Source organism: Gymnogyps californianus, chromosome 16, assembly GCF_018139145.2.
Source record: "Gymnogyps californianus isolate 813 chromosome 16, ASM1813914v2, whole genome shotgun sequence".
Lineage (NCBI taxonomy): Eukaryota > Metazoa > Chordata > Aves > Accipitriformes > Cathartidae > Gymnogyps > Gymnogyps californianus.
Window position 1 is genome coordinate 1,927,740 of NC_059486.1, and position 25,405 is coordinate 1,953,144.

General features: G+C 56.7%; 1 protein-coding gene across 1 annotated transcript in view; it reads left to right on the plus strand.

The window, feature by feature from the left end:
* The first annotated feature begins 101 nt into the window (after positions 1 to 101).
* Positions 102 to 25,405, plus strand: part of KSR2 (kinase suppressor of ras 2) — a 76,361-nt gene continuing 51,057 nt past the window's right edge. The window contains exons 1-5 of the mRNA XM_050906875.1: positions 102 to 140; positions 305 to 445; positions 1,323 to 1,473; positions 8,940 to 9,444; positions 24,440 to 24,621. Coding sequence (XP_050762832.1) covers positions 102 to 140; positions 305 to 445; positions 1,323 to 1,473; positions 8,940 to 9,444; positions 24,440 to 24,621 — 1,018 coding nt within the window. The remainder of the gene's footprint in view (positions 141 to 304; positions 446 to 1,322; positions 1,474 to 8,939; positions 9,445 to 24,439; positions 24,622 to 25,405) is intronic.

Consider the following 25,405-nt stretch of genomic DNA (forward strand, 5'->3'; position numbering starts at 1 on the left):
TGTCCATCCCCGAGCAAGACCCCAGCGCTGAAGCACGCTGATAAAGGAGGTGAGCAAGGGCTTTTTTGGGAAGGAAATGCCCCCCTTGGACACCCAGCTCGATGCCGAAGGGGCCCTGGGCTGCAGAAGCTTGGCAGCAGGTAACAGGGGGTGTTTTGAGGGCAGGAGGGGGTGCGTGTGCCCTGGGCATGGGGCAGAGAGGGGGCAGAGCCCACGCTGCCTGCGGTCACCCCCTCCCGTGTCCCTCTCCTGCTGTGGGGGGTCATGGCAAGGGGTCCCACAGGACTTTCGCCTTCTCTTCCAGAGCAAGCTGGTCAAATACTTCAGCCGGCAGCTGTCCTGCAAGAGGAAGGTGGCCTTGCAGGAGCGCAATGCCAAGCTGGAGGGCTTCCCCCAGCTCCTGCACTGGTTCCGCATCGTCGACATCCGCAAGGAGGTGATGGAGGTAAGAGCTGGACATCAACCGCGCCGGAGCGGGAAGGGCCCCGCTGCGGGTTTGAGTGCCAAACCTCTCCAGTAGTGTTTTTCCCAGGGATTTGTTGGATCCTCGAGCAAAACTAGACAAGAGGGTGTTTTTTTCCAAGATGGAGACTGGCTTGAAGCCATGTGTTTGGGCCCTGGGGCAGGCTGGAGGGGACAGTGCTGGTGGTGGGGAGTGAGGTGGGAGACCAGAGCAGAGGGACCAGGTTGTTTTACTGCATGGAAAGATGCTGCAAGCCTGTGGTGGGACATGCTGGCCAGGGCCACCCCACAGCTCTCCTCCACCCACCGGTGAGGACACCCCATTGCTGTTCCCAGTGAAGGACATGGGTGCCAGGGGGACCTCGTGGGTGCTGCCCCCCCCACAGTGGGGGTCCCCCATGTCACCGTCACAGCGTGGTGGTGCCACGGCAGGTCACAGCATCCTTCTGCCACGTCTTGGGCTCCTGCGGGCGATGGGTGCAGCGAGGGGGTGGCACCCAGAGGTGCTCCTATAACAGCCCCCCCCCCCCAGGGAAGAGGAAAGTCTGTAATGAAGCTGTGAGTCCATGCATGTGCTCAGGCCAGGGGCAGGCTTTCGTGGTGCCTCCAGATGTCCCGGTGTTAGGCTGGGTCTGGATATACCTGGGATGGTGCAAAAACTTGAGATAAAGCTGAGGCTCAAGCTGTGCCCTCTGGATTTTCATGTGGATTGAGATGGAAAATGAAGTTTGGGTCTGTGACCCAAATGGGGCAGCAAGAGGAAATGGTTTCTCACCTGCGTGCCCTGAGATGCTGGTTTAGGGGATGCTCCAGGATGGTTTATTCCTCCTTCCTCACTCCTGCCCCTTCCTCCCACTCAGGAAATCGCCCCTGGGCAGCTGAGCCTGGAGGAGCTGCTGGACATGACCGACGACCAGGTCTGTGCCACCGTGGAGAAGTTCGGAGCCAACAGCGAGGAGTGTGCCCGCCTGAACGCCTCCCTCTCCTGCCTCCGCAGCGTCCACAAGTCCGGTGAGTCGGGCACCCTTGTACCTGCTGGCCGTGTCTTCTCGAGCCGGTCGGGGTGAGCGGCACCGTCCCTTTGGGGTGACGCCAGGAGCGTGGCTTTAAAGCGTCAGAGGCGTTTGCAGGGTTTTCTCAGTGGGTTGCAGAGCTCCTGTATCACTGGGGATTGGCCGGGTACCCGCTGCCCGCAGGGGACGTCTTTGCTCTGGTGTATCCCTGTGGCTCAGGAGTGCATGGAAGGCTCACCTCTTGAGGAAGCGATGAGTTGTTAGTTCTCTGCAGGGAGGCTTCACCCAAAGAGGGTGCAGCATTTCTTACGGGGTCCCCCGGACCCCTCTTGCTTGCAGGAGCACAGCCAGCAGACTCAGGGAAAAACCCTGAGACTCAGCAAGCCACTCAGCATCGCTTCTCGGCTGGCTGCGGAGCAAAGCCCCCTTCCCAGGCCATGCACAAGCCTTGCTTCCCCTTCGCCCAGGGGTGGGTTGTATGGGTGCCGGCCCCCGGGAGATGCGGGCAGCTCCAGGTGTGGGTGCTGGGGTGCGGGTGCTGGGCTGGTGGGTCCCCGGGCGGTGGCAGCAGAGCTTCATGCTGCAGAGGCGGCTGCGTGAAAGCAGGAGCTGCTCCGGCTTCATCTGCGCTCGCAGCCTGCGAGCGGAGCGGGGCTGGGGGCTGCAGCAAGGGCTGGGTTTACTTGGGGAAGGGGCGAGCGATGCAGCGGGTGGCTGGGCAGGATCCGGCTCTCCTGGCACCTTGTCCCAGGCCAGCCAAGCCTTTGCTGGGTGACACTGTCCTGGGGCCGAGGGCTCCCTTCCCGGGGCTGCTGTCGACAGGGTTTGGCCTGGGGGTGAGTTTGGGGGGGGGGCTCTTCTCTACACATGTGCCCCCCAAGGAGAGGCCCAGCCTCACCTCCCCATGCGTGATGGGGGCTGTATCCCGCCGGCACGACTCTTCCTCACAGACGGCACCGCTGAACCGGGGCTTTGGTGCCAGCTCCGGGGAGCGCTGCCAGCACAGGGGGCTGCCCATGGGGTGCATACGGGCAGCAGCAAGGTGGGGGGGACAGTGAAACCCCACTTCATAGTCTAAACCCCCCCGCTGTCCCCTTCCCAAGGGCTCCCTGCCTGGTCTTAACCTGGGGTGATGGTAGTGGGCTGGTTTAGCTGTGGTCCTTGCTGGGAGTCTTGGCCTGGCAGGACCCTTCTGTAGGAGGACCTCAGTCCTGCCGGACCCCCGGCGTTTGGGGACCCCAGACCCCTCTGCCTGGCCCCCGTCCCTTCTCGAGGGGCTCCTCCAACGTAGCTGCATCCCAGGGGCTGGGGGGGATGGAGGATGAGCCCTGCTGGGGTGTAGCTGCTGGGGTTTTCAGCTGGGCTTTGCAGGTTCAGAGCAGCCCCTGGGGACAGGAGGGGACAGGGCTGGCGGTGAGGAGGCTGCTGTGACGTGGTTTCACCAAGAAGCAGCTTTCAGGGACCGGCAGTGTCCCTGCATTACTGTTGCTTGGCATGACATGTCCCAGGCAGGGGGTCCCAGCCCCCTACCCTGGAAGGGTCTCGGCCACATCCACCCGCCGTGGTTACTGCGGTTTCTCTGGGCTTCCCGTGTGGCATGGCACAGCGTGACGGTGCCAGCCGGTGCTGGTGGACGGCGGCAGAGGGCCCCCGCCACCGCACGCTGCCGCCGGGCTGGTGCAGCAGCCGCTTCCACCCCAGTGCCGGAGCAGCGAGGTGGGGATGGCTGAACCCAGCCTGACATTTCCTGCGGAGCACGAGTCCCCCCATGCTCTTTAACTCCCTAAATCCGGCTCCTGCCCTCCTTCCCTTTGGCATTTTCACTAAGTCTCTCCGCTATTTGAGGAAGGGCATCGATGCTTCCCTCGGAGCCCGGGGAAGGCTCTCAGCCTGCTCTTTGTTTAAACACCTTTGACTTTTAAAGCCCGTTGCAAACAAATATTACTTTACTCGCCGTGCTGGCTCAAGCCAGTCCCTGCATCCCCCCCTCCTGCCCCTCCGCTCCCTCGGCCAAGGGAACTCCCCCGCGCCCGGTGCGACCCGCGCTTTGGAAAACATGCGTGAGCCTTTGGCACAGCAGCTGCAGCGAAGATGCTAAAACATCTTCTGCCCCTCCGGTGGTTTCTGGCTGGCAGAGATGGGGGGGGGTTACTGGGGGGACTGCAGGATGCTCGCTGCTCGATTTGCTTTTTAATGGGGCAGGTAATGGGGCTGCCAGCCCTCCCAGCAGGACGTGGCTTGGTGGCCCATTGGGTCCCCGTGGGAGGGAGTTCGCTGCTATCCGAGCACCGCGCGTGTTTGCCTTCCCCAGCGCTCCATTTAACTCCATCCATCATCGTGCCGCTCCCGGGGGGGCTGCGGGCTGGGCTGTGCGGTGAGGGCTGCTGTTTCGTCCCTCTGGCATTGCAGAGATGCTGCAGTGGCCGTTCCTGCTCCGCCAGGGCCGGAGACTCGGGCTCCGCAGTGCAACGGTCCCTGGCGTTGCCGGTCGGCATGGGTCCCTGCCATGCCGGCACCACGCATGCATGCTGCTGCAGAAACCCCTGGGCACATTGTCCCATGGATGGCACAAGCCATGGAGACAGGGAGGGGACAGGCAGCTTGGGGCACCGCCGAGTCCCTGCCAGCCCTGAGGGATGCAGGAGCTCCCCAGGCAGCGAAGGAGACCAAATCTCCCTGACTTTTGAGAGGATTTGGGTGCAGAAACCTCCACCCGGGTTGGCAGATGGTCTCCTTGTATCCCGCTCAGCGCAGCTGCATGTCCCCTGCCTCTGCGCTGGTGTTTCCCTGGCTGGCAGAGCCTTTACCTGGTCAAACTCAGCAGTCCCCCCGCTTTTTGTCCCCTGGGAGAGGGGGAGCACAACCCTTGCCCCTCTTCTGTAGGTGGTGGTGGGGGGTGAGACTGGCAGTACCTCTTAGCTGGGTCAGGGTGAGATGCTCGCTAGCTGCCCCAGGCTGAGGTCGGGTGGTGGGAGCAGACCATCCCATCCAGCTGCTCAGGGCCGGCTCCGAGCCGCACCGTGGTCCAGGCAGCGCGTTTCGGTGGGCTGTGGGGACGGGGAACTGGCAGAACAGCGTTTCTGGTATGTTGGCAATGTCCCCCAGTGCTGTTGGAGGCAACTGGGACCGAGCAGTGATGGGGCTGTAGCTCTCCCATCTAGGGTGCAATGCTGTGCTGCTTCTGTCTGTCCGTCCGTCCATCCCTCAGCTGCATTTCAGCAGCTGCTGAGCTGCTGGCCGGCTCCACATCTCGGTGACTGGCCACCAGCCTTGCCCTGTCTGCAAGCTTGGGCGAGGAAGGTCTACGCCAGCTTCAAGAGCTGACCTGGCTCGTGTAGCGCCTGGCAAGCGTACGTCCCCTCGATGTCCCCTGGGGCTCCATCCAACCCTCCGTCGAGGGTTCTCGAAATTACCTGCTTAGATGTGTTGCCTTCATCCTTGCAACCCCCGGGAGCTGTGTTACGCCCGGCTGGACCCCACCAGCCGGGTGCCCGGGAGGTTTGCAGGGCTGCAAGGAGCCGGCTGGGTGCTTAATGGCTGGGTGCTGGGTAGGGGGGGTTGGAAATCATCCTGGGATGGCAGTGATGCTCTCTTGGGATGCAGTGCTGGGATCTCAGGTCCATTGGGTTATCGCAGCCCCTCCAGAAGGAACCCCAGATGTACCACGCTGCGACGGACATGGCTTTTTATCTGCATTTTATCTCCTTGTAAAGCAAGAGACGGTGCTAGTCCGAAAATGTAATTAATGAACAAGTTGCTGCCTCTTTAAAACATCATGTAATTTCTTTGCAAGTGCAGTAGTGGTCGATTTTCTAGAAGCCAAGATTAGTATTAATAAAGCAGGAATGAGGTACAGTATTAACCTTTTCCATCAATCTTTATTTATTGAGTTGTTAATTAGAGACATCTAATTTCCCAGGCCAATTCTGCCTGGGCGTGGGGGCTGGGGAGGAGGCAGGATGCTGTTTCATCGCTTAAATGGTGATGAATTTTGCCAGGATGGGGTTTGATGGTGGGGAAAGAGCCCCTTCCCAAACCGAGCATCCCGGGGGCAGCTCCAAGCAGCAGGGAAAGCCCCGGAACATCTTATAAATCAAAAGCATCTTATATTTATCAAATATAGTGGCAACCCTATATTAAACCCCTGCTTTTTTGTGTTAACGAGTCTGTATTGGATTTTTCTCGGCTGCGAAACCTTACACTTGGCAGCGGTATTTTATTAGCAGCCGAGGCGTCAGTTTTGAACTCAAAGTGGGATTAATTTAATATTAAGTAAGAGCTGAGTGGGGCCGCTGCGGATTGAGGAGCTGATGGTGTGTGACTAGTGAGTTATGCGTGGAGGTTATTAGCTGTCCTACGGGGAAAAATGATCCGGAGCTGAATATTTATGAGTCGTCCTGGCCCTGGGAGGGCTGCGGGTGGCTTGGGGACAGTGTGGGGTCAGGCAGGGCGATGAGCAGCAACAAAAAAAAGGCAGTGAGCATCCTCATTTGGGGCAAATTTGGAAGCTGCACTGGCCATGGTGTAAAGGTTTGCGGAGTCGGTCCCTCCTGGTGACCATGTCCCCATACCTGCAGAGCCATCCCTCCAGCACGTGATGGGGCTGAAGGGCTGGGGGATGGCCGGGGTTTATTTTGCCCCACGACGAGGGTGCGATCGCTGGGATGCTGGCGCCGGGAGAGGCGGCTGCAGCCGTGGGGGTTTCCCTCGCTGTAAAACAAGCCGGGATCTTGCTCTGCTTTTGGGCACGTCTCCATTTGGTCATCCGGATGCTGCCTTTGGGGAAGGAAAGAGAGCGATCGCAGCATCCCCCAAGGAGCAGTCGGGGTGCAGGGCTGCTTCGGGTACGGCTCCTCCTTTGGATGGGACCCGCTGCCCCCAGCTCCCTAAGGGGCAGCAGATTATTCCCAGCGTTTTGTTTTAGGAAATCAAAGCGAAACTTGCTATTTGTCTTTTGGAACAGGGGGAAAAGAGCTTTTCTGGTGACATTTTGCCATCTCTCTGCATCTCTCGATCTATGAGCTGCACCCCGACGGCGGGCGCTCCTCTCCGCCTCCTCCCAGGAGTTTGTTTTCTTGTTAATTTTAATGGAGTTGTTCAGAAAAAAGCTTCTTCCCTAATTAAGTACGGTGGAGTGAAGGAGGCTGGGCTAAGCGGGGAGGCAGCGGCAGCACCGAGGGGATTAACGAAGCCAAATTTGGCCGAGGGGAGCATCTCTCCCTTTGTGCCGGTGGCAACTAGGAGGGGAGAGGTGGCCCGTGGGGTCAGAGGGGCGGTGGGCAGCCGTACCCGATGCTCGTTTCAATATGCAATTAATATTCCCTAGCTGAACAAAACAAATAGGCTTTTCTGAGCGAACGGGCGGCCTCGCAGCGCTGTCGAGGCAGGCAGAGCTTGGGGAAAACTGGGCAAAGGGGAGTTCACTTCTGTGCAAGCTCTTCTCTTGCTTTTCCAGCTGGGAATTGGCTCTGGCAGAGCGGCAATGCCCGGGGGAGCCCCGGGAGGGAGCGAAATCCGAAAGCGTTTAACACGCTTTGCAGAAAGAAGAGCTTGGGGATTTTTTTTTTGTTATTTTTTTTCTTTTCAAGTGCGTTCTCGGTTTAAGCGTATTTCATCAAGCGGAGTGCCCGCTACCTGCAGCCTGCCTGTAAGCAACCGTGTGTTGAAAATACATTTCCCCAGCTTAGCCGGGGTATTTTTAGCCCTGACGCACCCACCAGCCCCATAACGGGTTATTTTTGCTCTCGAGTGCATCAGTTGTGTTACGCCAGAGCCGAGCGTTGAAGGGGACAGCAGCGACAGGGGGGGGACGACGCGGTGGCCACGATGCCACAGCCGAGCGTCGGGTCACGGGAAGCAGCCTCGGCTCTGCTTCTTCGTTAACTGCTGCTAATTACTGCTGGGGGTGGGAGCGCGGGGACGCCGCTGGGCCCGCAGCATCCGGGCAGTTTTGAGTTATGTAAATCTATGCGTGCAGAGCGACCAATGGGGGAGCACCTTGATTTGCATACATGCATGCTGATTTGCAAATCCCTGCGTGCGGGTTAATTAACCGGAGGGCTCGATGGCTTGCGGGAGGATTTAATTCATGGCGTTGTGTCCTCCTTCCCCTCTGCCCGTGCACGGCCATGGCTGCGCCTTCCCCAGCCCCGGGCTGTGTGTGAAGCCGGGTGCCACCAGCCGGGGTGGCCTTGGGGACCAGTGGCCACCAGTGGCCTTGGGGATGAGGAGACAGCGCGGCTACGTGGCACTGGGTTGAGCACCCAGCTTTGCTGGCATGTGGGTGCAGGTGCCCGCAGGCAGGGTGGTCTCGCTGGAGGTGACAAGACCCTGCGCAGAGCTGCGTTTCGGGGGGTGTGGGTGTGTGTGACACGCTCTCGCTTGTCACCTGCCGTGTCCCCGGCTGGGCTGTTTTGGCGAGGAGGGGGCTCAGGTGTGTGCCCGCGGTGGCTTTGGAGATGCAGCTCCATCCAGGCAGAAGCGAGGCTTTCCTACCGCGGGATTTTTTCCTTAATTAATTAGAATATGAGGAAGGGCATTAACTTTTTTTTATGAGCTTCTTGCTGGCTTGACGGGCTTTTTGTAGCAGCTGGAGAAGCAACTCTAAAAGCAGCTGGATAGGACTTGCTTTATTTTTTATTTTTTATTTTATTATTTTTTTAATTATTATTTTATTATTTTTATTTTATTTTTTATTTTCTGCTTTGGGAGAGCGATTCAAGAAAACTCCTCGTCCCCCTTTTCCCCCGGAGCTATTGTCAATCCAACCCTACAGCTTTCATTTCCAAAGCCCTTTCCTCCTTTACTTTTCCTCTGGAGCTTGAAATAAAACGTTCCCCTTGAAAAAGCTGGGGAGAGAAGAGGCCAGGCAATTAATAATCAAAAAGGGGATGGGGAAGGAGGCTTTTTAAAATAAAGAGATTACGGTTTTATGGTGGTTTTCTTAGCGGAGGCAATCAAAAGGAGCTGGTGAAGGGACCTTGAATTAGGTCCATCACTTTGGCGCTCTGAAGTTGCTGCCGACAGCCCTTTACTCATCTCTGCGCCGGTGGAGCTGAATAATTAGAAGCGGAGAGGAGCCCCACTTAATTACGATCCCCCTCCTTTATGCAAATGGCACAACTGGGTGGCACAGGGAGGGGGGGTTCGCAGGGGTGAGACGGGGGCATCAGCCTTGGCCAGGCAAGGGGTGTCCCATCCCCATGCTGTGTTTTGGGGTGGTGGTGGGAAGCTGGGTGATGGGGGGGACACGACACACATGGGGGCTCAGCAAGTGGGGAAACACGTGGGCAAAGCACCTCTCTAACCCTTGCTTGCAAAGCGCTTGCTTGGCTTTGCACGTGCATGACGTGGAGAAGCTTCTTGCTGGCATTTCGGGGGGGGTTAGGGGGGGATGCGGTGCTGGGGTGGGGACCGTGCGGCTTCTGCCACGCCGCATGGCCCTGTCTGTGTGCTCTGTCGCAGGCGGCAGCCTCTCCAAGCAGGATTGGACCATCCAGTGGCCCACGACGGAGCCGGGGAAGGAGAACAGCCCCGGGTGCCAGCCGGAGCCGGGGCAGTGGGGCAGGACGCACCTCTCGCAGAGCCCCAAAGTCCAACCCAAGTGCGGGCAGCATCACTGCCACGCGGGCTCGCCCCACGGACCCATGTACACCCACGTGGACCGGCTGACCGTGGAGGGTCACCCGGGGCTGTGCCCACCCGTGGAGTCCGGCCACCGCTCCCTGCCGCCCTCCCCACGCCAGCGACACGCCGCTCACACCCCTCCGCGTACCCCCAACATTGTGACCACGATGACGCCGCCGGGCACGCCACCGGTACGACGGAGGAATAAACTGAAGCCCCCCGGAACGCCCCCGCCCTCGTCGCGAAAACTGATCCATCTCATCCCCGGCTTCACTGCGCTGCACCGGAGCAAGTCCCACGAGTTCCAGCTGGGGCATCGCGTGGACGAGGCGCACACCCCCAAGTAAGTGGGTGCCCCGGGGTGCCGGTGCGCGGTGGGGTGATGAACCCCATCCCAGCTCCTTTGGAAAAGCGCTTTGGTCCCTAAATGTTGGGGTTGCGGTGTCTTTTTGTTTTGAGCTTTGAGGTAGAAAAGCCCTTTGCAGCTCTAGCAGGCAGCAGGGATGCTGCTGGGACGGTGTCTACTCCGCTCCCCTGGGACCTCATTTTGGGAGCGTGGGGTGGATGGGGAGCACCGAGGGGCTCCAGGGCCGCCGCTCGGCAAAGCCCCCCGAGTGCCGGAGCGTGGCACGGGTGGGTTGGATGGTGGGGTTTTGCAGCTGCAGCACGGGGATGCAAAACCCGGCCGTAAGAGCTGCGTGCGGGTGCGAGCGCATGCAGGAGCGAGATGGGAAGAATCATCTTTCAGCTGAAGCGTGGCTATATGGATATATAAAGCCTTAGGGATATAAGACTTTATATTCTAGAGGCTTCCCCAGTATCTTTTTCCATCCCTGACGGTGTTTGCAGAAGGTCTCTGGCCGTGCCTCGGCTCCTTCCCGCCGCTCTTGCTCTGCGGCTCCGGTGCCGGCAGAGGCTGCTGCTGTGCAGGGAAAGGGCTCCCCAGCACCCACACGCTCCATCTCCTTCGGGCCCTTTCGGTGGCCGTGCTCAGAAAGCCCTTCTGCTGCCTCGGTGTGGGGTGGCAGAGGGGACCGGTGGCCACCTTGGGACATCATCTCCTCTCCCTGAGGATGCGTCGGGATGGAGCACGGCTGGTCCCTGCTAGCCTCCCAAAACAGGAGCCCCCCAGGACACACAGCCATGTTTGTCCACAAATTTGGGGTTCTTAGAAAAAAAGGCCATGCCAGAAGCCCGGGCAGAGTCCCCTGAGGGATGTGGTGGGAGCAAGGGAAAGCCCAGGGTGCCCTGGCATGGCAGCGGTAGGCTGCCAGCAGACCCTCCTGCCCGGCCCCGGTAGCAGCCGTGATGCTCAGGCAGCTCTGCCTGGGGCACGTCAAGGGTTAAAATCCACTGCCTGCGCGGGGTGCTCCCGGCTGCCAGACCCTCATCTCCCCCTATTCGGGCAAGAGGAGACCGGAGGGGGTTTGGGGTGGTAGATGTATCGGTGGCCGCAGCATGGCGGTGTCACTTGTTTCCCCGTCGCGTCCCCAAGGCTGTGGCAGCCGTGGGGCTGCGGTGGTCGCATGAAAGGAGGGCGGTCGTCCTTCTCCCCTGGGCTGGGAGCTTTCGGTCTCTAAAAGCTTTTAGCTTTTGGAAATTAACTTATTTCAGCTAGACGATGCCTCCTGTAAGGCCACCCTCCCCCTCGTGCTCAGGCACTGGAAAGTCGTATTTACTTTGGTCCGTCCCCAGCGAGCATCACCACGTCGGCAGGAGCGCAGCCGTAGCGAGCAGCCTGTCTCCCTCATACTTTTATTTGCGTTTCAGCATCCGATCCAAGCTCTACCCTTCGCTAACACAGCGGGTCTCACCGAGGGCAAAGCCTGCCTTCGGTTCCCCCAAGCCGTTTGATCCCCACCGTGGTCATTGCACACTCCGGGTCACTCTGACATGGATCGGGGGCGAGGTTTGGACACGGGTGTCTGGACCTTATTCCAGCAAACCCTTCGGCCGGTGATTCCCCGAGCCAGCCGGGGACGGGATGCCTCGACTTTCCTGCAAGGGGAAAGAGCAGGGAAGGGCGTGGAGAAAGAAATCGTAAACAGGGTTTGCGTGAACGCGGTCACGTCCCCTCTTCCTTCATCGCTCTCTGCCTTCCTTCGGTCCCTGCCCGACCGCGTCCAGTTTGCCCAGCATCTCTGGTGCTCCCTTTCCTGGTGGTGCTGGGCAACTTTAATTCATGGTTAGTGAATTAATAGAGGAAAGAGAGAGCCAATATTAATAGAGCTCCGTTGTGCTAGCATCCTACCGGGGGTTCATCGTGTCGATGTGGAAGGACCCAGGCTCCCGAAAGCCGCTCGGAGAACTGGGGAGGTTAATTTTCTCTAATGGCACTTAATGATTTTTCAGGAGGCAACCACTAAATCCTGCTTGCTAATCCCATTAGTGTTTTGGGATAGTAATTAGTGCGTTAAAGAGGCAGCTTCTTCTTTTTTTCCCCCTTTTCTCTAGCAGAGGCATGCTGAAGTTTTCGCTGTTTATTAGCCTGGATGCGGTGGCTAATGCTTTGCCTGGCAGAGAGAAAAAGTGGCTTTTTGGGGCTGTTATCAGCTAATTTTTGTTTTATGGCCGTGTCCATGCAATGCATGTGTGTTGTAGGGTTGGTTTGTTTTTTTTTCTTTTAGTGTCATAACTTCTGCAGTGTCCGAGTCCTCTGTGCTCTCTGCAGGAGGGAGGTTTCCTCCTGACCTCAAATGCAAAATGGAGCTCATCCCTGAAAAATGGTTTCAAGCCCGCTCTGCTCAACCCCTTCTGGTTTTAGCTGTGCCCGTGGGCTCTTGGTTTGCTTCGGATCGTGGCTTTCTGTTCCCCGTATCGTGCCCCAGCATGGAAAGAGATGCTAGACCCAGAGAGCTGATAGTCTGGGGACACTGCTGGGGACCCCAAGTGCTAGGTGGGATCTCTGGGGTGATTTTTGGGTCTAGATTTACCCCCGTACTGCCTCTTTGTGGACCACTCTCTGGTGGGACCCGTCCAAAACTCTCTCAAGAAAGAGGCGGGTGTCCCTCAGGCTGGTTTATCTCCTCACCTGACGTGTCCCATCTCAGATGGGGTGAAATGGGCTCTGGGGAGCCAGGGATGCCCTTGGCAGAAGCAAGACCCTGGGCTGGGCTCTTCCCTCGCCATGAGCTGTGGGTCAGTATTGATGGAGGGAAGCTGTCGGGGTGCTGCAGGGCTGCCCCCACAGATTTTTCCATCTCAGTGCAGGCACAAAAGTAAAACACCACCATATATCTGGGAGAGCTTTAGCAGCGACCGGGTCCTCTCTGGAGCAAGGCCACTACGTACCACTTGACTCTTGATGACAGCTCATAAGTTTGCTTGCGTTTTGCGTTTCGGAGCTTATTTCTAGGGTTTAATTTGTTGTTTTTGTATGCCGAGACCTTCTGAAGCAGGGGTTAAATTTTTTGAGCTTACAGCCTCAGATTTTCCTGCACGGAGCCTCCAGCTGTTGACCGTAACTCTGGGGTACGGAACATTACTCCTAAAAAGATCCCCTGGCTTCCATAAATCCACAATCCATAAACATCTCATGAATGGTCTTGAAACGGAAACAAAACATTTAGAGTGGTTGATAATATAATGCCCATTTAATACCTCATGAATTCCACGGGCCATTTAAATCTTTCATGGATAGTTAATGATTATTCATCAGCAAGAAGTCGGGGGAAAAAAACAAACTCTGAATGGAAGGTCTTAAAAATACATTAGTTGGGGAACAAAAGTCAAGCTAGTTAAGAGCGAGCCCAAGAGCCTGTGTTAACCCTTGGAAGGGTGTGTATAAAATCGCCTTCTGGAGGCAAGATCTGCCCTGGGGTGTCCTGCCCCAAAGCGGTGGTTGAGCGCTCTTCATCCTTAGCCCCATGCGAAGGGGAGATGAGCCCCCAGTTGTGGTTCCTTTTGCCACTCTGGTGTCTGGCCGAATTCATGAACTCCATGGCCTTCAAAGAATAGCCTCCGGCAAGCAGCTGGGGCGGGAGGGTCAGAGCGTACCGACAGTGAATTAAAGCAGCGTGACCTGACAGAGCCGAGCCCTGGAGGAAATGCTGAACTCTCCCGAGGGCTAACGTGAAGCAGCTGCTGGAGAGGACATGCAGTTTTTGTAGCGTACCTAGGTCAGGTTTGGGCTGGGAGGAGGCTCCTCCAGCTCAAGGCAGCTTTATTTTGGGTAAGTTTTCAATGAAGACTCCTTATCCCGTATCGTTGCGATTGCATTCAAGGTGCGGATGCAGATAGGGTTAGGTGTTCTGGTGGAACTTCCTTGCCTTCAGCCTCATTGACGCTGAGGCTGCTCTTTGGTGCTGGTTTTCAAAATGAGGATGAGGATATCCTGGATGGATGAAGTCAGATGTGAAGTTCACATCTGATCTGGTGATATAGCACGTATCCATTTTCTTCTTTTCCTTTTCCCTTGTCTTATTTCCAACTCTGAACCAACTCTAATGACGCTTTCTGTGTTGTGGGTGTTTTTCTCTGTGGCACTTGGCCAAGTCTAGTGCAGGATCCTACTTGGGGCGTCTAGGCAGAGAGGCGAAAGACTGAGTCATAGACTTGCAGAAACCTGGGACCAGCGGTCCCCACCACATCGAGCAGCCTGCGGGTTAGGCTGTCCCTCAGAGTTAATCATCTAAGCTGGTCTTCAATGCTGCTGAGTGACAGGTCATTTGTTCTGCTGCTCTGCAACCTTTATGATAATGATGTTTCCCCTTGTATCAATTCCAATCAACGCTTCTAGCAGGTAGATCAATTATTTGATATTCCGCGTGGGCTGGATTTGATAGAGCGGCTTCGAGAGAGCTCTTGTGCCTGGTGTCTCTGACATTTCCCAGGCTTGGAAAGGCAGGTGGGCTCTTGGCATTGGGGATGAGCAAGAGATTGATGTTTGCAGAGCAGGTGGATGCAGCGGGACGCTACCAACACGTGCAAATAATTCCTATGCAGCATCTTCAGCGTTGTGTTGTTCATCCTGTATGGTGTCCGAAAATGTAGAGACCCACCTGGTACTTCTGCAAGGGGGAGAGCATTCAAGTGAGGGAATTTGGAGAGCAAAACGAGCAGCATCTCTCTGTGTTTCCAAATAATCTTTCTGATAAATCTCGGTGCCTTTGATGGTGAGTCAGGGCTGTGGAGTTTTGCACAGGTCCTGGATTGTCTCCAGTTCTCTCGAAGTATGGTCTGCACACCGCGTCTTGACAGTGATGGGTAGCCTCCATAACAGACTGGCTCTCTGCTGCAATTATCCCACTGCTCTGGGCTGCGGTTCTCCTTAGGTATGTCATTAATGTTAATTACTGCTGTGGTATTCCATCAAGAGGAGCAGGAGCTTTAACATGCTTGGAGGAGAAACTTTCCACTGTGTCCTTTAATGAGAAGTTGAGCCTCCTTTCGCCACTTTGAAAGCGGAGAGCGTGATTATGAATTTAGATAAGGATTAACATCTCGGGGAGGTGAGAGGTGGCAGAGCTCTCCTGCTGCTGGCACTGTTGCCTGATGTGCTGCCTCCACGGTGTCCACGCGGGAGGGGAGGACACAGTGAGGGCGGGTGCTGTGGGCAACGTCCCGGGGTGATGACCAGGAGATGGATTGACCACTGTTGGTCATGATACAACCAGGAGGACGTGCTTGAGCTCTTCTCAGCTCGCCCTTCCAGCTGTAGCTATGCAGGAAAGACATGAAGCAGCTCCTCTGTCCTCTTCTTTATGGTTCAAGAGGTTGGTGAGCACATTTCATCACTATCCTGCAAGCCCCCACTGACCTGCTTCTGTCGCCAGCCCAGCGCCCAAGCAGGTGGTGGGTTGGCCAAGCGCTCCGGTGGCTTCCTTGGCAATAACGAAATGAAAACCAAGAGGCAGGGAGACCAGGCTTCACAAAAAGCTATGAGACTGCTCTGACTTCTCCTTTTCAATTAAAGAGCTGCCCAAGCCCGCCATGCATCCGCAACCTCAAATCCAGGGGCAAGCCTGCAAGCAAACTGCAGAGACAAATTGCCCCACGTCTCTTCTGAGATGAAAGGTTTGCAGAGCTGTAGTTCGTGTAACGAACCTCCACCTCAGGGCTTTCCAGCCGTGGGCAGTCCATGCTTTTCCCTCCAGTGGTGTCATATTTTGAGAATTCCCTCCCAAAACAGGTCCGGGTATGTGCACGGGTGCCTGGGCCACACTGTGTGTTGCTCCTCTCATGTTAATGCAAGTGGTGTAGGCAAGTGCTTGAGTTGATCTCAAGCTTAGTTGGGTTCTTCTTAGTTGGGTTTTGCAAGCGTGGAGATGATGGTGGCTGGGAAATGGGGTCTTTTACCGACGGAGATCTCTGTGGTCTTCAGCCCACCCATTCGTCTCCTATGAGGACAGGCTGAGAGAGTTGGGGCTGTTCAGCCTGGAGAAGAGAAGACTCCGGGGAGACCTTCTAGCAGCCTTTCAACACTAAAGGGGGCTTATAAGAAAGATGGGGACAGACTTTTTAGCAGGGCCTGTAGCGATAGAACAAGGGGGAATGGTTTTAAACTAAAAGAGGGGAGATTCAGACTGGATATAAGGAAGAAATTTTTATTTACGATGAGGGTGGTGAAACGCTGGCGCAGGTTGCCCAGAGAGGTGGTAGATGCCCCATCCCTGGAAACATTCAAGGTCAGGTTGGCTGAGGCTCTGAGCAACCTGGCTGAGTTGAAGATGTCCCTGCTGATAGCAGGGGGGTTGGACAAGATGACCTTTAAAGGTCCCTTCCAACCCAAACCTTTCTATGAGGCTATGATTTGGTGGGGGAAAAAAAAATACTGGGAACTGGCCCGCCTGGCTGAGGTTGTGTTGTCTGGGGTTGGAGAAACCCGCTCATCTGGGTGCAAACGAGGGACGCCTCGGGGCTGAACTGGTGTGGAAGTGGCTCCGGCAAAAGGAGACTCAACCTCACCGTCGTTGGTTTGGCCACAGCTGGTGGTGCTCACCCACCACCGCCCTTGTGTGTCCCTCAAAGAAACGTAACGGTGGAAACGAAGAAAACAGAAGGGGCTTAATGAGAAACAGGACCTGCTTCAGGATCCTGGCAATTAGCTCCTCGAGCTCCTTCCACGCAGCAGCCTGCGTCTGCTCCGAGCGTCGTTCCTGCTGCCCTCCTGCAGCACCGTCTCGTCGGCGCACGAGTCCCGGGAGGGGGGGGAAAAAACCCCCCTGTTTGGCTCGAGCTCCCTTCAAAGAATTTCCCAGCTTTATAATTTGCAGCTGTAATAAAAAGTTACGCTTTGTGCTACGAAAAGAGAATAATAGATCAGTAAGACTTGAACCTTAAAATTCAGCCATCCAGGGAAGCGGGGACAGGCACTTGGATAAATATTTAACTGTCAAGGCTTTGATATGAAGAACCTGCTTTTCCTCTGGCTGGGGGAGGAGGGGTTTGTTGCCTCTTATGGTAATGAGGAGGATAAATGTAACATCTGGTGGATATTCTCTTTTCTTTTTTTAATATCAAGCTACTATTGCATGGAGCTTGTTTAACTGGGGGTGTGTAATGAAGAAATTTCTTCTGTTCAGGCAGGTTCAAATAATCCCCTGGCTTTACCTGTGTGTTTGCCTTGAACCCTGAAAATGCTAAAGCAGCCGGTGCCGTCCTTGCTGCACGGGGAGGGATGCGCGACGGCACCGGGCATGGATGCTGTATGTTTATTCTCATGCATAAAAGGTGACCTGGTGCCTCCTTTTCTGGCTGTGATGGCTCCAACCATGGCAGTTTTGGTCCAGACTCCCCGAGCCTGTTGGTTTGGGGATGCTCGCGCTGCTTGGCCAGGGAAGTCGCCTGGATTTTTGTGGTTTTTTTTGGGAATCCCTGAAGAGAGGAGTTGGGTTTTGCCAGCCGTGTGCCAACATGGGAACCCAACAGGAAGGGAGCAGAACTGGCAGCTCTTCTTGCATTTAAAAAACGCAAGGGTAAATTTGTGGGGTTTCCTCCTCTTTTTTGCCATTGCGCATGGATGTTGCTTGCTTGGGCCGGAGGCGACTGCCGGTGCGGACGGGCAAAGCCTCACAGGCTGCCGAGGCGTGAGGGAAGCGCTTTACCTTCTCCTTCCTCTGATTTAATATGAAATATTGTGCAATTAAGCCGGTCAAAAGGCCATAAATCTTCTGGGCTGAATCCTGACCAAGGCTGTGCACTTCAGGCCAGGCAGCAGCGATCTTTAATCCTTTGCAGAGAGCTAACTGAAATACCGATGAGAGGATTCTTTTTTTTCACTCTATTTCCCTTCCTTTAAAAGAAACGCTTGCGTTGAAATTGGAGTGTGCTGGAGAGGAGCAAAGCAGTGAATAAAACATAGTCTGGTGCAGTCAGCTGCAGGGTCAACTCACCTGTTTCGGCTAAATTTTAAATTTAAACCTCTTTTAATTTTTTTTATTACAATAATATTGGCAAGTGACAACAAATGCATGCAGAGCAGATAGTTATTTACCCAATTTCTGTCTTTTATTTAAGAAGTGGACATGGAGAAGCGAACATTGCTGGGGTGCAGGGGACCGGTTGGCGAGTCCCCTTTGGGATGCTCTTTGGGATGGCCATGGGCCAGCCGTAGCCCTGGGCAGAGCCGTACGCCGGGAGCACCGCGGGGCTAACAGCTCTATGGCCGTTGCATCTCTGCTCCCCGTAACGTATAGGTCCCCCTGTGCCCATCCTCATATTCCAAATTCTGCTGGCGAGCGCTTGCTTTCCCAGCACATCCCGCTCTTCCAGCCTGTGAATCACCCGCAGACATCCGCCTGCTTCGTGCTTTTACACGGCAAAGCTCCGCGCAGCTCCGCTACCTTTCTGTCGGGGACCCTACAGCATCCGTACCATCCCTGCATCCCGGCTCGCGCTGCGAGCCCCTGTCAATCCCTGCCCTCCCGCTGGGCTTCGATGCATGTAGAGCCTCGCCGGGGCTGAAAGGAGTGACGGGCCCTTTGTCCTGGGTGTCTGCTCGTGTTTTTCACTGCCTGTTGAAACCCTCTATTTTTTTTTTTCCCGAAGCTGGTGATAAGCGTTTGACTGATTCCACAGAGCAGGCGGGGATGAGCCATTCAGGCTGGATTGACACCTAAAGGGATTTGCATTAAGCACTTCAAACTAGCTGGGCTTTTTTTTTTCTTTTTTTGAAAACCATCATCATATATTTAGCAAATTCTTGCTTGAAATTATGTCCCTAATAGTTGGCATTTACCTATCTCTGCCTGGAATCGCTCCCAGCGCCGACTTTTCCAAGCATCCGTGTCAGCCTGCGGCAGAAATTAGCCCTGATGCTCCTGCGAACTCTCGTTTCGGGGGGCTTGGGTGGGAGGTGCTGCGTCTGCTGTCTCCAAGAGATGCACGGGGAAGGCAAGGATAAAAATGAGGTGGTTTTTGGGCCGTGCAAGAGGGTAAGGGGACGGCGAGAGGTAACGGAGCGGAGCAGGCTGACAGGGGATGCTGGGGAGGGTCTGCAGGTCCAGGAGCAGCCGTGGGGCTCGCAAGGTGGGAAGAGCTGAGAACCGGTGACCTCGGAAAAGGTCTGGGGAGCCAAGGGCTGCGTGGGGCAGGGTCCGGCCCCGTCTTGCCGGCGGGGAGCCCGGCACCCCTGCAGCGAGGAGTGCTTGGTGCTTGCAGAGCCCCCAGGGCTGCCCGGCTTTGCAGTCTCCTGCAGCGGGGATGGGGTTGGGACGAGCACGGTAGAGGCTCCCGGAGTGGCAAAAAAAAAATAGTCGGGATGTTCAGATTTAGGGATCTGCTCTGAGTCTGGTGGGAAAGGAACCCTTGTTCCTGCGGTGGCACTTTTCCTGCCATCCCTGGGGGTGGCAGGGTCTTGTCGTAGTCACCCTAGGGTGTCTCCTAGATTTTGGGGGGCTTCAAGCCTAGAGATGGACTGCACGTGGCCCTCTTTGCTCCCCACAAACCCTTTAAAGCCAAAATAAAAAATAATTGGTGTGTAACTAGCTCCCTGCTCTCCCTGCCTGGTGCTTCGCAGCCTCCCCCGGCACGGGTTGGAGTCTCATTTCGGTAGTTGTCCAGCTGTGACTGGAGGAAAATGGTCCTTCCCGGGGGCTGGCAGGTATCGCCACCATCTAAATAGCCCCTTCCGCAGCCCCGCGGCTTTGCAGAGCTGCGCTGCGCTTTCCCTGCTGCCGCGTTTGCTTCTCCATCGACATTTCTGTATAATCGCCGGGATGTTTCGGGGGGAGCGCTTGCCTTCCCCCCCCCCCCTTCCCTCCCAGCCAAGCAGCTGAGAACTTGCAGCTTCTGGAGTGGTCTGAAATGGTGCTTAATGGGGGATTAGCGTGGCCAACCCCCCCCCCCCAGTATCGAAGCGAGCCCGGCTTGCATCTTGCGCTGGACTTTGCTGGTTCCTCCCGATCCGACTGGGGCTTGTTTGGCTGAGATTCCCAGCAGCGAGGTCCAGCCTGGCCCCCCCCCTGCCTTCCAGGAGGGAGGGTCTGCTGCTCTTGTCAGGGCTTTATCCCTGTGGAAAATTGAATTAAGCTGATGTTCTTCCTTGTTTTTTTTAAAAAATAACCCCTTTTTTTGCTTCTGCTGTCCTCGCCGGGTTTGGGAGCGTGGCAGGGGGGTGATGCTTGGCGGGGGGGGTGATGCCCAGCGGAGCCTGGCACAGAGGAGGGGGCTCCTTCTGCCCCCGGGGCCCAGGGACTCCGGGCTGTGCTGGGGAGGTTTAAGCTGGGAGGACCACGATGCATTTCCAGCACACGCTTTTTCCCCGCCTCGTGCGACGCCGGCTTGGGCAAATGAGGGGAAAATGGAAATGTTTGCCAGAGATGGGCAAAACCGCTCCCGGATGCTGGAAGTTGAGGCTGGTGGTGGTTAGGAGGTATAGCCTCCTCCACCCAGGGGGGATTTACACCCTTATCTCCGCTTAGCGCCCGGAAAGTGAGAGACCTTTCACCCCTGAAGTGGAAAAAGCCTAATTTAGGAGAGACTTAGTGCTCCGGAGGAGGAAAGGTTTTTGCAGCGGGGCTGGGTTAGTGCAGCCCTGGGTGCGTCTCTCCCAGGGGGTGGTGGCCGCATCCTGCACCAGGCTGGCACAGTCACCGTGCAAAACCCATCCCCTCCCAGGTCTCTAACAGCCCGGAATCTTCTGAGTTTTACGGAGTGTCCCGTCAGTAGGTTATGGGGAGGGGGCTGTGGCGTGTCGTCCCTGGCCTGGTGCTCCTTCCGTGGGCTGAGATGAGCACGGGTGGTGCAGGAGCATGGGGTGACCTGAACGGTTGGACTTGATGATCTTAAGGGTCTTTTCCAACCCAAATGATTCTATGAAATAGCATTCCCCAAAATGCCTCCCTCGGAGCCCTCTACAAAGCCCCCGGGGAGGACGCCCCGATGGGTGAGGAGATGCTTCCCACCGGCATGGTGGTTGCCATGCCGGTCTGGGGGAGCACCGCTGGTGTAAGGCCAAAGGGAGCCATCCCAGTTTCACTCTGGGATGCTGCAATGCAAACGGGGGATGTAGGAGGCCGGTGAGGAGCAGGATGTGACCCCCCCCCGCCATGGCAGCAAGTCCCGTATGTGGTGCCCATGACCGGCCTCATCCTGCACCCCTGCTCCGAAGCCCGTGCAGCAAGGGCGGTATCTGACCCTCTTTTTCCACAAGCAGCCCCAGACGGGCTTGCTCGGTTTGCACGGCAGGGAGGGGTTTGCTCCGTGCCCCGCTGGCACCCCTGGTGCCTTGTCCCCAAATTGGTGGTCGTAGCCTCAGGGCCGCTTTGGAGCGGCCGAGAGGAGATTGCAGAGAAGCAGAGGAACCGCGTCACCTCTTGGGATGTCTTTGCAGCTCGTTGTTTGTGCCCTCCGCCACTTGCAGGACTTGTCCTCCTCCAGATTTTGGATTACTTGCTGTTTCTACCTTCCTCCCCGTTGCCTTTGCTGGAAGATGGGCCAAAGGTTTGCTCCCTGGGTGCGCCACCCAACCATGCACGGTGCTGGGACACCCGCTGCCGGTTGGGGGCAAAACCAGGGGGAAGCCAGCAAGGGGACAGCCGTGTCCTCTACAAGCCAGCCACATGCTTGCCCTGTCCCTGCAGCTCCTCGTGGGCGCTGTGGGCTCTGTGGCCGCATCCTGCCCCGGCGCTGCTTTCCCATGGAGGGGCAAACTGCCACCTCAGCCTGTTTGAGCGGGACTCAAAACTTGGGGGAGCACCGAGCGCTTGTGCACACCCAGGGAGGTGAAGCTGCAGGTTTGCTCTCAGTCCCCAAACCAGTCCCGCAGCACCCCAGGGACACCTCGGGGGTCCCTAACAGCTGGGACACCGCTGTCCCCAATGTTGGGGTGCTTGCAGCAGGATACCCCATCTCTGTGAGCCTCCTGTGGCAGGGGACTTGCCATGGGTGAGGATGCTCCTGCTGCAGCATCCCACTCCTCTCCAGGCTTCGGTCCCAGCTCCCCTCCTTTGGGACAGGGAAAGGGGTCAAGGCCACGGCGAGACAGGCGGCCAACCCTCGCCGGTCACCTAGTTGGATCGCAGTGTTTGTGTGTATTTATTAATTTTTTATTTTTTTTCCTGAGGAAACAGGGAGAGACAAAAATCTCTCTCTGTCCAAAATCACTCATCCTTCCTAATAATGAGAGCTGTCACCAGCCCTGCTTGGCGAGGAAATGATGCTTGCAGTAAATATTTGGTCTGGAACTGATTTATGGGTGGAAAAAAATGAGATCAGTGGCTAATCACTGTGTTGCAGGAAGCACTTTGGGCCGAATGCCGGGGCTGAGCTAGCGGGGAGCTGGGGCCATGCCTGTGCCGGGGGGAGCTGCACCGGGAGCTTCGGCGGAGACGTCGTGGTTGTGCCGCTGGGTTGGGTTGGGATCAAGCGGCAACAACGGAGGAGTTGGACCAGCTCTGGGGGACACCAGGCTTCTCCTTGCCTTGGTGCTTTGCAGTTTTGCCTTAAGGAATGGGGGTTTAGGGTCAGGGGCACCTCGGGTCCCCCCGGCAGGGCATCACCCGCGGGGCTGCCGGTGCATTGGACCCCCGTGGGCTCCAAGCCAGGAGGGTTGTGCTGTTGGCCCTGGCTGGAGGCAATCATCTGCCCCATCCCCGAGTCCAGCGCACCCAAAGAAGTCATTACAGCCACCCTCAAGGCAGCAGCAGCTTTTCCTGTGCGAGGAAACAATTAGCTTATTAGAGGACGGTTTAATTTTCTTCTGCTAAAGCGGGCTGGTGAGCGCAGCACGATCATTTCCTATCGACTGGTGGGGCCAGATGCCCCTGGGCGTTGCTGGGGCCCGGGGCGGTGAGAGATGCACGGCCCCGGGGAGGATGGCTCACCCGCGGGCAGGAGCGGGTGTCTGAGCTCGGGTGCATCTCTGGTTGACGGTACTGGAGCGATGGCAGCAGAGCAGGACCCGGTGCCCGCGAATAAGCGTATAGGTGTTTGCAGGAAAGCAGCAGTTGGACACAAAAGAGGAAAGTTTCGAAAGAGAGCAGTGCCTGGGTTTATACTCTCCTGATTTCCACTGCAGCTCTCCGCTGATTTCCACTCCATTTCCACTCGCGGTGTTGCACGGCGCTGCCTGGCGTGGCACAGCGTTGCACAGCTCTGCTTTGGCTTTGGGGCCAGATGCTCCGGGTTTCCCTGCTGGGCTGCAGCAGGACGGGCTCAGCTGCTGCCGTCGCAGAGGTGCCGCGATTCCCTTGCCTCCCTCTCTGCTTCCACGTTGGGTTTTTTTTTGCCTAATTTTAACACTATAACCAGGAACTGAAGGCAGCGGGTTGAATTAAAGGCTGTAATTCAGTTGTGCATCGATGCTAACTGTGTCACCTGTGAGAAAACCATCTCCAGCCGTTCGTGAGCTGCGTTGCTGGGAGGGCAGGAGGGTCCTTCATGACCGTGAGCTGTCGCACTGCCCGCTCCGTGCTCGGAAGGGGATCCCTGCCCCAAATCCTCCAAATCTCCAAAAGGGCTGAGCTGCCTTTCCCGGAGGCTGCTTCGGGGCAGGGCAGATGATGTTCCTCTCTACCTTGCACTATTGCAATGTGGCCGAGGCGGGAGCGGCTGAGCCAGCAAGGCTTAGCAGTGCCAGAAACCTGCAGCCCAGCCCCTGCGAGCTGTCGGTGTCGGTCTGCGTTGCGAATCTTTCAGGTTTCTGTGCTGCTTTGGGCCCACCTGAGCCACCGAAGTGATGGCTGGTCCTTGTCACAGCACAAGGCAGGCGGAAAAATGGGCTGATGAGTGAGGGGTGGGCGTCTTGTACCTCCCTGCTCTGCAGCATTTCGTTTCTGATGAACCTTTCACGGTGCTTAGGGTTGTCCACACCACAGTCCTGTGCTTCGGTGAGCTGTTCCCCAGGTTTCTGTTGGGGCCGCTCACAGCGTTAGCCTTAGGTGACACGCTCCGCTGCAGTCCACCCCTCGGTTGTGCTCAATTCCCCTCCTTGGGCCCTAAAACAGATGTAGGTGACATTAAATGACATTAACATTGGAGCAGGCACTGAGCACTGCGGAGTGCCGGTGATCCGGGTGCTGGCATCTTGCTCTCGGTAGGAAGACGCTGGGCCAGCGCTGTTGTGATGCAGAGACAGCAGCATCTCCCGAGCTTAGCAGCACTGCGAGTGCCTAAGTCCATTTTAGGTGCTGTAGCAAGCAGTCTGAATCTGCTCCGTAATCCCTCTGTGCCTCAGTTTCCCCCATTTGAAGCAGGGCTGGTAGTAACGGCCGGTGTTTAGGGATGCATGATGCAGATGAGCTCTGTGTGATGGCTGCCTTCAGAGAGCAAGCCTTACCCCGTGCTGGCAGCCTCTGAGCTGGTATAAAGAGGAGCCATGAGGGCAGAGCAGCACATCCAGCCCTCCCGGCCCCAACTGGGACAAGGCAGGTACCTGGGCTCTTGTGCCAAGATGTTCAAGGACTCGGACGTTACCGCAAGCGTGCCTTTTAACCGTCAGCGAGGTCCACGCAGGCAAGTTTGTGTGGGAAATCTCTCGGGTTGGGGCTCTGAGGGGTGATGCAGCGCGGCGGAGGGCTGGCGGGCAGTAGGTGATTTTGGGGATGCGATAAGGCCAGCAAGGCTGGGGGGTGATGGGGCTTTTGGACCACCTGACCCTTTTCAGGCAGGTTTTGCAGGAGGACGAGCTCTCGAAGGCGATGTGTTCCTTCATGAAAATCGCCTCTTTTTGATGATGGGGAGGGATCGAAAGTTCTTGTAGGGAAATGGGTCTAATTGTCACGTAGGCTCACGGGGCGGCGCAGCATCTCCTCATGTGAGCAGCCGTCCCATGGGTGCCACCGGTCCCTTGGTGCGTCGCTCCCTTCTCCCCACCTGTGAGCAAATCCCACCGCCCCCCCCCAGGTTTCTTGCCCTTCACTTATCTCTCCTTTTTTTCTCCTCCCTTTTCCTTCCAGAGTCAAGAAGAAGAACAAGCCCTTGAACCTCAAGATCCACAACAGCGTGGGAAGCTGCGAGAACATCCCCGCGCAGCGCTCCCCGCTCCTCTCCGAGCGCTCCCTGCGCTCCTTCTTCGTGGGGTACCCGCCTTTCCTCCCCTCCACCCCTCCTGTCCACACCGAAGCCACCTTCTCAGCAAGTAAGTCCAAGCGGCTCCCTCAGGTCCCCCTTCCATGGGGTGGGTGACAGCTGATGCCAAGCAGAGGACGTGACCAGGGGAAACTCGGAGCGTCCGCCTGTGCATCGATGGTCTGGAGGACGTTGGTCGAGCGGTGCGCAGCGAGCACAGCCCTCGTGCAGGTGCCTCGCATCAGCGTTTAGAGATTCGTGGGTGCTTCTGGGGAAATATAAGCCTGGAAACTTGAATAGATGTGTCTGTCTATATATAAAACCACTGTCGTGTTGAATATTGATTTATGCAAACAGATATGCTCCCGTATCGCAATAACACGGGTGCAGGAGGGTGGTTACTGTCATTTGGGAAAGCCATGAGCCTTTCCGTGCTGCCTGGGTTGGTGACGCCAGCTGGCTGTCACTTGAGAGTGACTTTTCCAAGGGCTCCTTTGAAATCCAGCCGTGGTTTTACCTTCGTGCAAGGAGGCTGCTTTTCAGACCTCTCCTGCTTGCAGGGTTTTGAGCCGATGCGGAGTCTTAGGTGAAGCCGGCCCCGATGCAGACAGGTTTGGTGCAAACCCCATGGAGCTTGATCCCAGCAGCCGGCCCCGATCCTGCCTGCGGGTCTGCCTGGGGCGGTTTGCCCTCTTCCAGGGCAAGATACTGGTGGTGGGACTCGATGGGTGGGTTTGGGTCGATGAGCTCAGCCAGGGTGTTGCTGCTGGCTGGGGAGAAACAGCCTGACCCTTATTTCCCAGTCTTGGACCGGTTGCCTGATTAATTCTGCAGGAATTGAAGCTTTTACTAGC